This window comes from Echiichthys vipera (genome assembly GCF_963691815.1).
Source record: "Echiichthys vipera genome assembly, chromosome: 4".
In the NCBI taxonomy this organism is placed as follows: Eukaryota; Metazoa; Chordata; class Actinopteri; order Perciformes; family Trachinidae; genus Echiichthys; species Echiichthys vipera.
Window position 1 is genome coordinate 1,099,692 of NC_139829.1, and position 16,404 is coordinate 1,116,095.

Consider the following 16,404-nt stretch of genomic DNA (forward strand, 5'->3'; position numbering starts at 1 on the left):
GCTGTACAGACCCCGCCCAGGCAAGGCAGCAGGTCCCGATGGTGTCAGCCCGAGGGTCCTCAAAGCATGTGCGACCCAGCTGTGTGGAGTCCTGCAGTACATCTTCATCCTCAGCCTGAGTCTTGAGAAGGTCCCTGTGCTGTGGAAGACATCCTGCCTGGTACTAGTAAATGGACTTGGTAAATGGACTTGTACTTATATAGCGCCTTTCTAGTCATCTGACTACTCAAGGCGCTTCACAGTGTCTGTCACAATCACCCATTCACACAGACATTCACACTGATGACATCTACATACCATCTAATCTGATCTAACCATTCACACCACATTTACACACCCATGCGCAGCACGGGGAGCAAATCAGGGTTCAGTGTCTTGCCCAAGGACACTTCGACATGTGGACCGGGGGGAGATGGGGATCGAACCACCAATCTCTCGAACAGAGGACGACCCACTCTGCCACCAAGCCACAGCCGCCCTACTAGTACCGAAGAAGGTGCGTCCCAGCACCTCCGAAGACTACAGACCGGTGGCGCTCACGTCGCACCCGATGAAGTCCCTGGAGAGGCTGGTCCTGTCACTTCTTTGGCCCCTGGTCAGCTCATCACTGGACCCGCTACAGTTTGCCTACCAGCCGAGACTAGGTGTGGAGGACGCTCTCATCTTCCTGCTCCACCGTGCCTGCGCCCACCTGGAAAGTCCAGGAACCACAGTGAGAATCTTGTTCATGGACTTCAATACCATCCGACCTGCTCTGCTGGGACGTAAACTGACTGCGATGCAGTTGGACCCTCCCTTGGTTTCCTGGATTACGGATTACTTAACGGGTCAACCACAGTATGTTAGACTGCAGGACGGAGTGTCTGACAATGTGGTCAGCAGCCCTGGAGCTCCACAGGGAACTGTTCTTTCCCCCTTTCTGTTCACCCTGTACACCTCTGACTTTCAGCTCCTCTCTGAGTCCTGCCACCTGCAGAAGTTTGCTGACAATTCTGCAATTGTTGGCTGTGTCAGTGAGGGGAAGGAGGAGGAGTACAGGGGCGTTGTGGACTCCTTCGTCGACTGGTGTGCAGCTAATCACCTGATTCTAAACGCCACCAAGACTAAGGAGCTAGTGGTGGATTTCCGCAGGACTAAATCTGCCCCCACACCCATCTCCATCAACGGCGTGACTGTGGATGTTGTCCAGGATTACAAATATCTTGGAGTATACCTGGATAACAAACTGGACTGTTCCAAGAACACTGAGGCTGTCTACAAGAAGGGCCAGAGTCTTCTCTATTTCCTGAGGAGGCTCCGGTCATTCAATGTATGTAACACCATGCTGAGGATGTTCTACCAGTTGGTGGTAGCCAGTGCCATCTTCTTTGCTGTTGTGTGCTGGGACAGCAGACTGAGGGCAGCGGACGCCAAGAGAATCAGTAAGATCATCAGGAAGTCTGGCTCCGTCCTGGGTGTCAAACTGGACTCCTTGGTGGCGGTGTCTGAGAGGATGCTGTCTAAACTGCACAGCATCCTGGACAACAACTCTCACCCTCTCCACCAGCTGCTGACCTCCAGCAGAAGCACCTTCAGTCATAGACTCATTCTCCCCCGGTGTAACACTGAACGCCGGAGGAAATCTTTTCTTCCGGTGGCCATCAAACTGTATAATTCATCTCCCCCCGGTCAGGTAAGGAAGAGTGGAGACACTGTGTCCATAGCAAATGTCACTTTGTCACTTTAAATCATCACTACATCACTTTATTTAGTTGTACTGTCACTTACTTCAGTAAGAAATGCTGCTACACTTTACTGTACTTTACTGTAACTAACTTACTTCAGTAAGAAATGCTGCTACACTTCACTGTACTTTACTGTTACTAACTTACTTCAGTTAGAAAGGCTGCTACACTTCACTGTACTTTACTGTAACTAACTTACTTCAGTAAGAAAGGCTGCTACACTTCACCGCACTTTACTGTAACTTAGTTCTGTCAGAAATGCTGCTACATTTTTAACACTGTTTCAATTATCGCTCCTTATCACTTTTTTAGTTTCTACCTATTATATTTCAACATGCTGCTAAACTGCACAGTGCGTATTGTTGTATATTGTATATACCTACGCTTAACCACAATGTCTGTTGCACTCTGTCACACTTAGTTATTGTTTGATTTATTTGATGTTAGCTTCATTTGATTTGATTATGTTAGATTATTGTCACTCTGATCCTTTCCCACCTTTGTATGGAAACTGTTCCACAATAATTTCCCTCGGGATAAATAAAGCTTCTTGAATCTTGAATCCTGAATCTAGATCACAATACTCCAAAACAAACATATAATGCACAAAGTAATGTAGAAATGTATATTTTATTGTCTCTGTCACTGACACAATTTGTCCCATCACCTCTTCTTAAAGTTAAATCCAAACACACACAGTGCTATCGGCACAACTAATTCTTCACAGTGATGTTGGGATCTTCAGTTGAGGTCAAATGTTTTACTTTTAAAAAGTGCTCTTCATCACTTTAGATCTTGGCATTCAGACTTTTTCTTCAGTGTCAAAGTAATCCAGATAATTGTTGTCTTTGCAGTGAAACAGGAGCCGCTATCAACTAAAGCAGAAGGAGTCTTCATAATGCAGATGTACCAAAATGTGAAGAAACATGCTAAAATCACGGATGTGTAGACAGTTTGATACTTAAACATCCAGTGAGGCTCATCCCCTGTACTGAGATTCTTGCAGCGCAGCATAAAGCTTAGCTGGTCCTTGACAGCTTTTATTTTTACCTTATGATCCATTATTGAAACTTGCATCTTTCTAGTTGACAAAACAGCTTTAGAGATTTTCTTTTTCATAGACATTTCAACCCACTTGATTTTCATCTGTGCTGTCTACCTTTTCACGCACAACCTCCAGTCTTAGAGAAAAATAATGCAATGTGTGTGTGTGTCCACAAAGAGACCACACAAAGTCTGCAAATAATTGTACATATTTTAATTAAATAAAGTAAACAGATAGTTAAACATAGTGAGTTTATGTGTAAAACAAAGTATGAAACAAATGATATCAGCCAGCAGGCATTGGGGAGAGCAGAAGTTTCTTGCAGGTCTGCTTTATAGCCTCCTGAACCTCAGGTGTGCTGCATCCCTGATAATACAATACATACAGTGAAGATCAATATTAGAAAACAAATTATTAATACTTGATTTATTCTGAAATATTGTTATTTTTTATTGTTCAGAATTTGATAAAATATCAGCTGTAGCTCTACCACTTCTGTACTACCAGGTTTTTTTGAATAACCAAGGCACTTCAACAAAAACTTTTATTTTGTGAAAAAAAGCAGTGAGCAAAATTAGAGAACACTTTCAGATCCCTCCCAGTTATTGGTGTTAATCTGCAATAAGCTCCCTCTAGCAGGGCTGACCAGCTCCTTCGTCTTGGAGGTGTTGATCTGTAGGTGGTTAGTGTGGCACCAGAGAGCAAAGTCCCCCACCAGAGTCCGATACTCCTCTCTGTCACCTCTGATACATCCCACAATGTTAAATGGTAATGGACTTGTACTTATACAGGTCCTTCTCAAAAAATTAGCATATTGTGATAAAGTTCATTCTTTTCCATAATGTAATGATAAAAATGAAACTTTCATATATTTTAGATTCATTGCACACCAACTGAAATATTTCAGGTCTTTTATTGTTTTAATACTGATGATTTTGGCATACAGCTCATGAAAACGCCAAATTCCTGTCTCAAAACATTTGCATATTTCATCCGACCAATAAAAGAAAAGTGTTTTTAATACAAAAAGAAAAGTCAACCTTCCAATAATTATGTTCAGTTATGTACTCAATACTTGGTCGGGAATCCTTTTGCAGAAATGACTGCTTCAATGCGGCGTGGCATGGAGGCAATCAGCCTGTGGCACTGCTGAGTTGTTATGGAGGCCCAGGATGCTTCGATAGCGGCCTTAAGCTCATCCAGAGTGTTGGGTCTTGCGTCTCTCAACTTTCTCTTCACAATATCCCACAGATTCTCTATGGGGTTCAGGTCCGGAGAGATGGCAGGCCAATTGAGCACAGTAAGACCATGGTCAGTAAACCATTTACCAGAGAGAGAAAAAGAGAAAAGACAGACAGATGGAAAGAGAGAGACAAAGACAGACAGACACACTTCCAGTAACTATAATAATATCTATAGTAATGTGAATATGACTTATATGTTATGGCAGTTAATACAGCAGAATAGTAGAAACGAGAACAGCTAAGGTAATAGAGTATAAGAGTAGCAGGAAGCGTCATGCAGGACCACGGCAGCAGGCACCACCACAATCAGCGGAGACTGCGAGATGACAAAGCACAAACAACTTCGGGGAAGAAGTTGAATTAGTAACATGCATTGATGAAACATAAATGATACAGATAGAGAGGAGAGAAGCTCAGAGTATCAGGAAAAGTATAACAACATTGCTAATGGCTCGGTTATTTTAGCTTAAGTAAACTTAAAACTTTCTTCTTTTGATAAAGCTTACAAATTTTAAGTTTACTCTTAAATATGGGGACAGTGTCTGCCTCCCGGCAGAGACAGATCCTTGCCCTGTTCTGTACGGAACTGGTGAGTAACTCCATCTGCAGTGTTGAACCAATTCCCTATTGAGAGTCTTTGCATAATCCTGTCCTCTCCTGCACTGGTTTTACGTGGATGAACGGCCTTTTTGGCAGTTTTCAAGCCTTTATTTCAGTAGTTCAGACAGGAAATGGGGTAAGAGAGAGGGGGTAGACATGAGGCAGCTGCTCTAACCACTGTGCCACCGGCCGCCCCACGACCGACCTTTTTGAGGGACTTAAATTAATCTGTGTCCTTGTTAAAGTTTCAATATTCTTAAAATCACAGACTGTGAACGCCCAACCTCTCTCTGATGGCTGAGAGGGTCATCCCTTTGGCCTTCATCTGGACAACCTGCTGTCTCAGGGTTTCAGTCACCTTAGAGCAGCTTGATATCTTACAAAGTAACCAGGAGAGCTGCCAGTTAAATAGGGGGAATAGGGAAAGTGTGGTCGGCAGTAGCTGTTGTTGCAATGACCTTCAACCTTGCTGGCATTTTCCTCCTCCTAGCTTGACCAGGAATCTCAGTTGGGGGGTCCAGGCCCACTGATGCAGCCTTCTCTGTAGGCGGTTTGTACATGTTCTCAAACTCCTCCTCTGTTCTTCTGTGGGCCAGCCTCTGAAAAACTCAAACAACTTTGTATGCTGCAGCCCGGTCTATGTCTTTCTGCTGCAAAGCATCAGAGGTCATTGCAGTCACCTGCAAGATTGGACAGGTGATCTTCAGACACAGGAAGGAATTTAAGTTGATGCTCTTGAGAAGAATCATTGCATCACCTGGTGGGTCTTGCTATGTCATTTCCTCAAGAAACTGCATGACAGCTGGGAGATCCTTCCTCAGAGTGTGAAGGGCAGTTTCTCTGCAGGCCCACTGCGTGTCTGACAGCTTCTGCAGCTCCAGATGACGCTGATCAGTGTACATCGTCGTCTGCATTTCAACAAATGCAGACTGTCGTTTTGATAAGTTGGCCACAAAAGCATAAAGTTTTTCAAGGAAGTTGAAAAAGCTGACAAAACAGACGTTTTACGTACAAGGCCTTTGGATTTCTTTGTAGAATTCTTGATTGAAGTCCCTTAAAGCGTCCGCTCATGTTTGCAGCACCATCATACTCTTGACCCTTGATGTTTTCCAACATCAGATCATTTTATTCCAGTAGAGCTCTCACTACCTTTTCAAGTGCATCTCAACTTGTGGTATAAATGTTACACACCTGAAGAAAGCGCTCCTTGATTTGCATGTTATGCACATACCTGATAACAAAATAAACTCGTTCAGTGTGTGCAGCATCTGTGGTTTCATCCATGAGAATTGAAAAGGTTTCGCTTTCTTGGATTTATTTTTGGATTACTCGTTTGACTGATATGGCCAAAGCTTTGATCATATCATTTTGACTTCTGTTGGAGAGGAGTGAGACATGATATCTTTTAACAGGTCCCTGCTTCACTTTTATGGATTCCTGGTGCAGTCTAATTACAATGTCAATGTCATATGTGCTTAACAGCTCCACCAACTCTAGGAAATTACCTCAACTTTGGCTTGATCCAGTCCAGTACTGTTGCGCAACTTAATGAAGGACTCATCTTACTTGATGTTTAATTGCAGGACATGGGCTGGATCATTTGGTTGGGTAAGTCCAAGTAGGTGTGAGAATGTCCGGCTCCTCCTGGCTTGATGCTCCCTCTACCTCAGCATTCTGTGTGGGCTCCTCAATAACCTCTGACACCTGTACTCCAGCCTCTGTCTCCTCCTGGCTTTCTGTTCCCAGCAAACTCTCATTTCTCTGAGGTACAGTGTCTTCCTCTTTCTGCCCTTTCATCTCCTCGTTCTCTCCTTCCATCTCCTCATCTGACCTATCATCACTCACTCCCTGTCCATCTGAAAACAAGGTGTGTGTGCAGAGTTGGACGACACAGAGGATTCTCATTGCACACTGCACTTCGTCAGTCATCTTGCAAGAAAACATATGTGCACAAACAAATACCACTGCAAAACCTACTCAACGAACCAGTGGTTTACTCCCTCTCTATCAAAAAGTGAGGTTTCGCGAGACTAGCAGTGGCCGTCTCCAGTAGCTTAGCGTTTAGCAGCAGGGCATGTCTGGGCATGTCAGGGCAGTGACGCAGAGTGAGGGCACGTTGTGGATCATGTGACAGACTAAGGTTGATCTAAATTATTATTATTTGGTTTTATTTATTATTATTTTTGGGCCACACAGAGACCCAGTCTCCCAATCAGCCACAACTTGCAAGACAATGGCCCCTGTCACATTGCAAAACAGGTTAAGCAGTTCCTTGAAGCTAATATTGAAACAATGAAATGGCCCTCCCCAGAGTCCAGCTCTAAACCCAATAGAGAATCTCTGGAAAATCCTTTTTAACTAAGTAATGTCTAAGAAACCCACTACAGTTACCGAACTGTGGAAGAGACTGAAGAAGAATGAACCAAGATCAAACCAGAGCAGTGTGAGAAACTAGTGATGTCCTGTGGGCACAGATGTGCTGAAGTCATTCAAAGCAAGGCCCTCTACACTTCCTTTTCATTTTTTAATCTTATAGCCCTAAGAACACATTGTTCAAATCTTCTCTTTTGACAAAGTTGTTACTGTTCTCTAATTTTGAACACTGCTTTTTTCACAAAATAAAGGTTTTTGTTGAAGTGCCTTGCTTATATAAAAAATCATACTAGTGCATCAGTGGAATAGCCACAGGTATTAATGCTTTGTGCTCTAATTTTGGTCTCCAGTGTATATGACTGAAACTGAAAAAGAAAAAGCATAATAGGACTGCTTTAAAAGGGACGTTAGCAAATGCAGGATATCTATCTGAAGTGCAGAGGATACGATGTGGCTAAAAAGGAACACAAAAGACATAACTGAAAATAGTTTGTGTGTTTGTGTGTCCAGGAGAGCACCAGTCAGCTGCCAGCCTATAGATGATGATGATGTGGATGTGGCCTGTGAGAGACGAAGAGTGTTGCGAGGAGATGCCGACAATGACATGTTGAAGATCAAGAACCTGACAAAGGTTCAAACAGTCAGCACATCCAGATTTAGAAAATCTGTAGAACCTACAGTTTTGTCTTCATAGAAATTTGCACACATGACAATAATGCAGGGGCTTAAACTTACTAAAATGCTGACATGGTCCTTCAATGTATATCAACATTTGTTTAGGTGTATAAATCCAGGAAGATGGGTCGCATCCTTGCAGTTGACCGGCTGTGTCTGGGTGTCCGGCCTGGGGAGTGTTTTGGACTGCTGGGAGTGAATGGAGCTGGGAAGACGACCACTTTCAAGATGCTCACAGGAGATGAGTGTACTACTGGAGGAGAGGCATTCCTCAACGGAAACAGGTGAGTGCCTGAAAAAAGGAAAGCTCTTAATGATAAAATGCTCTTCTGTATCCTGAACCGTGCATTTACACCAAAAGCAATGGAGGTGATGAAAGCGTCAAGCTGCCATTCAAAATCAGTGTACATGCAATGTTGCTCCCGGCGATGCGATTCCGGCAATAAGGGTGGCACGACGAAGAGTTGATCACGTCCTTCGCCTCATCGCGTGTGTCACTTGAAGTTGAAAAATATGTGATATTTTCAAGCAGCATCGCGTGATACTGTGACGCGACAGACAATCAGCGCTGAGATTGTGGTAAGCGTCGATGTTCTCCGTGAAACATCCAGGGGATCGCTACAGCAGCAATTGTTGCAGTGCTTGGGAGAAATCGGACTGTTCCTATGGATATAATATAATGGATATAACTATGAACTGTGGATGGCAGCGACGTGCCTTTAATTCAATTCAATTCAATTTTATTTATATTGTCAAATCATAACCAAAGTTATCTCAGGACACTTTACAGAGTAGGTAAAGACCACACTCAATGACTTATTTATGATTTACATAGACCCAACAATTCCTCTGTAGAGTACGGTGGCAACGAAAACCTTCCCTATAACAGGCAGGAACGTCAGACAGACCCAGCTCTGTGAAGGACGGCCATCTGTCTTGACCGGTTGGGGAGGAAGAAAAGGAGAGAGAAAGAGAGAAAAGACACACAGATGGACAGAGAGAGACAGACAGACACACTTCCAGAGATGCAAGCAAAGCCTAACAGTAACTATAATATTTATAGTAATGTGAATATAACGTATATGTTAAAACAGTTAATACAACAGAATAGTAAAAACAAGCACAGCTAAGGTGACAGAATATGAAAATGATAATAGTTATGGTGGCAAACATGATCAATGATGAGTAGTGGCAAAAGCAGCTACGATACAGCTACAAATTTTATAGTTTATTAAACTAGTGATAGTATATATGAGTAACAGTGATAATAGCAGCAGGAAGCGTCATGCAGGACCACGGCAGCAGGCACCACCACGATCAGCAGAGACCTGCGAGACGACAAAGCACAAACGGCTCCGGGGAAGAAGCTGAATTAGTAACATGCACTGATGAGACATGAATGATACAGACAGAGAGGAGAGAAGCTCAGAGTATCAGGAAAAGTATTATCCCCCGGCAGACTAGGCCTATAGCAGCATAATTAAGCAGAATAAAGTCTCATCGTAAGCCCTAGCTGTAAGCTTTATCAAAAAGGTAAGTTTTAAGTTTACTTTTAAATAAGGGGACAGTGTCTGCCTCCCGAATAACATTTGGGAGTTTGTTCCACAGGAGAGGAGCTTGGTAGCTGAAGGCTCTGCCTCCCATTCTACTTTTGGAGACTCTAGGAACGACGAGTAGCCCTGCATTCTCAGAGCGCAGAGATCTAGTTGGGTGATGTGGTACTATGAGCTCTTTAAGATATGACGGAGCCTGACCAATAAGAGCTTTGTACGTAAGGAGAAGGATTTTAAATTCTATTCTAGATTTTACAGGTAGCCAGTGCAGAGAACCTTATACAGGAGAAATATGTTCTCTTCTATTTGTTTTAGTTAGTACACGAGCTGCAGCATTTTGGACCAGCTGGAGACTCTTAACAGACTTATTTGAGCAGCCTGATAATAAGGAGTTGCAGTAGTCCAGCCTAGAAGTAACAAATGCATCGACAAGTTTCTCTGCATCTTTCTGAGACACAATGTTCCTAATTTTTGCAATATTACGCAGGTGAAAATATGCAGTCCTTGTTGTTAGTTTTATGTGAGAATCGAAGGACATATTCTGATCAAAAATAACACCCAGATTCCTTACTGTGGTGCTGGAGGACAACACAACATCATCCAGAGTAACAATGTCTTTAGCTATTGAGTTTCGGAGGCCTTTGGGGCCAAGTACAATAACTTCAGTTTTGTCTGAGTTTAACATCAGGAAATTGCAGGTCATCCAGCTTTTTATTTCCTTAATGCACATTTGAAGTTTATCTAACTGATGGGTTTCTTCTGGTTTGATCGACAAATATAATTGTGTATCATCAGCATAACAATGAAAATTTATGGAGTGCTTCCTTATAATATTTCCTAAGGGAAGCATATATAAGGTGAAAAGAATCGGTCCAAGGACAGAACCCTGTGGGACTCCGTGACTAACTTTAGTGTGCATGGAGGATTTGTCATTAACATGTACAAACTGAGATCTATCTGATAAATAGGACTTAAAGCAGCTCAGTGCGGTTCCTTTAATGCCAATTAGATGCTCCAGTCTCTGTAGCAGGATGTGATGGTCAATAGTGTCGAAGGCAGCACTAAGATCTAGTAAGACAAGTACAGAGACAAGTCCTTTGTCTGAAGCTATTAGAAGGTCGTAATTTTCACCAGTGCTGTCTCAGTGCTATGATTTGCTCTAAATCCTGACTGGAAATCCTCAAATAATTCATTATTATGTAAAAAGTCACACAACTGATTGGCAACAAATTTCTCAAGGATCTTAGAGAGAAAAGGAAGGTTAGATATAGGTCTATAGTTGGCTAGTACCTCAGGATCAAGACTGGGCTTTTTAAGAAGAGGTTTAATTACAGCTACTTTAAAAGACTGTGGTACATAACCTGCTGATAAAGACATGTTAATCATATCTAATACAGGAGTGCTAATTAAAGGTAACACTTCTTTAAGTAACCTAGTTGGAATAGAGTCTAGGAGACAAGTAGAAGGCTTTGATGCTGAAATAGTAGAGGTTTATTTGTTAAGGTCGACTGTAGATAAGCAGTCCAAGAATAAATCAGGTCGTACAGTTTGTAAGGTTCCTGGGTTTGATGAAAAAATAGTGCCAAGCGAGTTGATTTTGTCTCTAATAGTTATAATTTTGTCATTAAAGAAGGTCATGAAGTCGTTGCTACTGAGGGTTATAGGAATACATGGCTCAATAGAGCTGTGGCTCTCTGTCAGCCGGGCTACAGTGCTGAAAAGAAATCTAGGATTGTTCTTATTCTCCTCTATTAAAGATGAGTAATATGCTGCTCTGGCATTACGGAGGTCCTTCCTATATGTTTTTAGACTTTCTTGCCAAACTAAGTGAGATTCCTCCAATTTAGTGGGGCGCCATTTACTTTCCAACTTTCGCGATATTTGTTTTAATTCACGGGTTTGTGAGTTATACCACGGAGCTAACTTCCTCTGTTTTATTTTCTTCTTTTTTAAAGGAGCAACAGAGTCGAGTGTTGTTCTTAGAGAGACTATTAAGTCATCAATTTCCACACCATAAACCAAAACAAGGTCAAGGGTGTGATTAAAACAGTGAGTAGGTTTATGTATACTCTGACTAAAACTAATCGAATCTAATAGAGAGATAAACGCGATACTGAGACATGAATATTAAAATCACCTACAATGATTACTTTGTCAGATTAAAGGACTAAATTTGACAGAAACTCTGAGAATTCAGACAGAAATTCAGAGTACGGACCAGGAGCACGGTACACTATAACAAATATAATTGGCTGCACAGTTTTCCAGGTTGAATGTGAAAGACTAAGAACAAGACTTTCAAATGAATTATAATTTAGTTTAGGTTTAGGGTTTATTAATAGGCCTGAATCATAAATAGCTGCAACACCTCCTCCTTGACCACTGCCTCGAGGAATATGAGTAATAATATGACTGGGAGGAGTGGATTCATTTAGGCTAACATATTCTTCGGGACGCAGCCAGGTTTCGGTCAGACAGAGTAAATCAATATGGTTATCTGATATCAGATCGTTTACTAATACAGCTTTAGATGACAGAGATCTAATGTTTAAAAGTCCACATTTTATTTTCTGATATTGTTGCATTGTCGCAGATTTTACTTGATTTGTACCAAGTTTTTCTTTATAGCTCCTCTTCTGTTCATTTTTGATCTGTTTAATTTAAATGATCGTGGGGCAGACAGTGTTTGTATACTAAACTGAGCTGGAAAATGCTCCACAGGGAGCGCAGAGAGGTGTGTAAGACTGCCACTCTGCTTCCTGGGCACCTGCGATAAGGGCAGCGCAGAGAGGTGTATTAAACTGCGACTCTGCTTCCTGATCCCAACACTGGGTTGTCATGGTTTTAGACCGCTAACAACTGCGTCCAGGTTCTTAGATATGAGAGCGGCACCCTCCAAAGTAGGATTAATACCATCTCTCCTAATAAGACCAGGTTTTCCCCAGAAAGACTGCCAATTATCTACGAAGCCCACATTATTTACCGGGCACCATCCAGACAGCCAGCGACGGAATGATGACATGCGGCTATACATGTCATTGCAAGTCAAATTGGGCAGGGGACCAGAGAAAATGACGACATAGAAGAAAAAATGAGTCCGACATAGTTTTTGCATAAGAACACACTGACTCCACATTACTTTTAGTGACCTCCGATTGACGTAATCGGGTGTCATTACTGCCGGCGTGAATAACAATCCTACCATATTTACGTTTATCCCTAGCCAGAAGTTTCAAATAGGATTCAATGTCGGCCCCTGGGATGCATTTTACTATGGTCCCTGGTGTCACTAACTGCCAATAACCAGTGTTGTTTCCTCAGCAGGCGTGTCACTGAGTGGAGAAAACTTGTTTGAAACGTGAACGGGCGGATGGTTAACCATGGGCTTCGATTTAGAACTATGCTTTCCTCTCACAGTCACCCAGGAGGACCCTGGCTGCTCAGGGATTGCCGGGGGAGGGCTAGCAGGAGCTAACGCTACACTATGTGGCTTCACACCAGCTAAAGTTGTAGGTGGCTGGCTAGCTACTGTAGCGTAAGACTGAGCTTCCATGGTGCGGAGCCGTGCCTCTAACTCACTGAGCCTCACCTCCAGCGCTACAAATACACTACACCTATTACACTTACCATTATCACTAAAGGAGGCAGAGGAGTAGCTAAACATACGACACTCCGAGCAAGAGAGAGCAGGAGAGAGAGCGGGGGAAGCCATCACCAGCCATGAAGCTAACTGCTAAGCTAAAGTGGCTAACAGCGTGTAACGATTAATTAGCCAGGAAGCGGCTGAAAGAAGGAGAGCTGTGAGTGCTTGAGTAGAACTAGTGGATGTTTAAATGTTAAGCGGTAGTTAGCCGCTGTGGTGAATATTATAGCAAAAACAGTTGAATTTAGTGAGAGCAGCTAACAGTTAAACAACAACGAGTGACCAACACACAAGCACCGGAAATAACGTAACACGTCACCGTAACACATGAGCACGTACCAGAGCAGGAGGCGGACCAGTGACATCTAGAAGAAGAAAGCCGTCAGTGCAGAGTGAACAATGTTTCCTTAGTGCATTAGGATTCAAAGAGGAATAGGAAGTGTATAGGCCCTTGTTTTGAATGACTTCAGCAAATCTGCGCAAACAGGGCATCACTAGTTTCTCATACCAAAAATCCATTCAACAGAATTCATTTATGCTCTTGTGGTTGAATGCCATGAAGAAGACTTCATAGCAAGTATTACAATGTTGAGTAAGAGAGAGAAAGTAGCCAAGGGTGGTGTTCAGACACATGCCAGAGAAAATGACAGAAAGTCCAAAGTTTGGGATCATTTCAAGCTGAAAGTAAAGGAAAATTTTGTACATTGTGTCTTCTGTAAAATCCAAGAAAGTAGCCAAGGGTGAAGTTCAGAAACAGCCCAGAGAAAACGACAGAAGGTCCAAAGTTTGGAATCATTTCAAGCTGAAAGTAAAGGAAAAAACTATTGGGTCTTAACGACATTGGTTGGAGTCAAAGGAGGCCAGTTGTTCTTTGAGGATAGATTGTTAAATCTCCTGGGAAGGGATGAAAGGGCAGCGTTGTAAATTGGAGATAAGTGGTGTCTCAGACCTCCTCCTCTGTTTAGCGATGGTTTCTCTACTTTTGCATAGATTGCTTCTTTTACTCCTCTTTCAAACCATCTGTCCTCTCTGTCCAGGAGGTGGACATTGTTATCATCAAGTGAGTGGGCTTTCTCCTTGAGATGTAAGTGGACAGCAGAGTCCAGGCCTGAATAGTTAGCTCTCCTGTGTTGGGCCATGCGTTTATGCAGTGGTAGTTTTGTTTCTCCAATGTAAAGATCTTTGCATTCCTCGTTGTATTGGACAGCATAAACCAGATTGCTTTTGTGGGTGTGTGGTGTTCTGTCCTTGGGATTTACTAGTCTTTGCCTGAGTGTGTTACTGGGTTTGAAATACACAAGGATGCAGTGTTTGTTGAAGTTCCTCCTGAGTTTCTCTGATACCAGTCCTAGCCTGGTCAGTTGCGTACATGAACCGATGAAGCCTCTTGGATGAGAGGGGAAATGTCTTCCTAGACAAATAACAAAGTCCAGTTGCTTTTGACTGAAATTGCTTCGGGGATAACGATGACCTGGACAAATGAGAGCATTCACAGCCTTCTGTAAAATCCAATTCAAAATGGTGTTGGCTGAGCAAAGAGATCTGAGGTGCAGAAGATTCTACCTTTGGGTGCTGCACACACAGAGAGGAATCATGGTCCATGACTGCAGGGGGCGGCGCCATCGTGACCCCCCCAGCCCTGCCGGTGTGGTCGGCCCCCTGGAGGAAACCCTGGAAAACAGAGGGGCTAAAACAGTAAAATAAGACAAAGCAATAGAAGCTAAACCTGAGGGAATAAAACAGTCAAAACAGTAAAATGTATAAAATAAATAAAAAAACAAAAACAAAACATCCATCCAACGACAAGAGATAAAAACATGCATCAGCACCTCCGTGCTGGCCTGAGAGAGAAACGGGTGGCTGTATTCTTAAGATGGTAAAAACTTATCTTTGTAATGTGTCGAATGTAAGAGAGTCAAAAATCACACCCAGATTCTTTTACAGATTTTGAGGGTTTAAAATCCTGTAACATTGATAACATTTTCTCTCTCTGGCCTTCAGGACCAATGACTAAAACCTGTTTTGTCCTGGTTGAGGAAGTTTGCTGCCATTCATGACTTGATGTGTACAAAACAGGGCATCAATTGGCCCTGTGTCATCGGAAGACACGCCGATGTGCAGTTGCGTATCGTAAGCATAATTTGAAAGCTGATGCCTTGCCTCCTGATGATGTCCCCAAGGGGAAGCATGTAAAGATTAAAAAGAATTGGACCTAAAATTGACCCTTGGGGAACCCCACACTTTATATATTGGGTTCCTGAGGAACAAGTATCCATACTTAGAAAGAAATTTGGATCAGTAAGGTAGGATGTGAACCAGTTAAAAACGGTAAAAGAGAGGCCGACCAGGTTCCTCAGTCTATTCTATAAAATGTGATAGTCTACTGTATCGAAGGGGGCAGTTAGATAAAGCAGTACCAGGACTGTGAGTTTATGATTATCTAAATTACACCTGATGTCATTTAAAAAAAAAATTAAAAGTGCGGACTCTGTACTGTGGTTCCTCCTAAAACCAGACTGATGGGTCTCTAAAATATGATTTGAGTTTAAAAAATCATTTACTTGATTAAAATTTTCTATAATTTTGCTTAAAAATTGTCAGTGGGATACAGTCCGGTAGTAATTTAAAACATTGGGCTCTAAATCACTCTCTTTTCTTGGCTTAACCACCGCCATTTTAAAGCAGGTGGGGAAGACAACCGTCTGGAGAGAGTAATTCATCAAATACAACAGCTGTTCCTCAAAGAATCCATAGAGTGTGGGAATTGGATCTAAAAGGCAGGTTGTAGGCTTTACCTGGGAGAAAACTCGACTGAGTGTCCTCGCATCAACCAGGGCCAAACTCTCCAGTGTTTCCTACGGTAAAAGCAATGATCCAATGTCATAGATTTTTCTTCTAAAGTGGTCTGCAAAGTTCTCAAAAAAGGACGTTATCTGATGTTTTGGAGTTTGTTTGTTTTTTAATTTGTGTTTATTAAAAGAACGATTGTGGAAAATAGGAGTTTGGGGTTATTTTTATGCTCATTAATTAGTTTTGGGAAGTAGGAGAATCTTGCTTGTTAGGGCCCGAGCACCGACTAAGTCGGCAAGGACCTTATTGTAATTGGAATGATTATTATTATTATTATTGTTATTATTATTAGGGCCCGAGCACCGACTAGGTCGGCGAGGACCCTCTTGTAATTGGAATGATTATTATTATTATTATTGTTATTTTTCCTCCTCTTAAATCACATTTTTGAGGGCCTTAACATGTATAACATTTTGGAAACCTTTCACACTGATCAGAAGTGGTGAAAAATGTTATATTTTATGGGTCTCAGTCTTGAGAATGGCAAATTAGCTCGATAGCGCCCCCTTGAATATTGCGATAGCGGAGCCCCTCAATGCGCTTTCACCTACATGTATGAATATTGGTAGGCATGTGAAGAATGCAGAGACACACAAAATATCCTCTTGGAGGTATGCCCTAAACACAACAGGAAGTCCGCCATTTTTATTTTAACATGTCATTTTTGTAGGTTTTTTTCAAAACAAACTTGTCCTAG

The 16,404-nt window shown here is 42.3% G+C and overlaps 1 protein-coding gene across 1 annotated transcript in view; it reads left to right on the forward strand.

Moving 5' to 3' along the window:
* The window catches only part of abca2 (ATP-binding cassette, sub-family A (ABC1), member 2), a 423,663-nt gene that overhangs the window by 357,019 nt on the left and 50,240 nt on the right, over positions 1-16,404 (forward strand). Inside the window, exons 39-40 of the mRNA XM_083912406.1 lie at positions 7,497-7,617; positions 7,767-7,945. Coding sequence (XP_083768532.1) covers positions 7,497-7,617; positions 7,767-7,945 — 300 coding nt within the window. The remainder of the gene's footprint in view (positions 1-7,496; positions 7,618-7,766; positions 7,946-16,404) is intronic.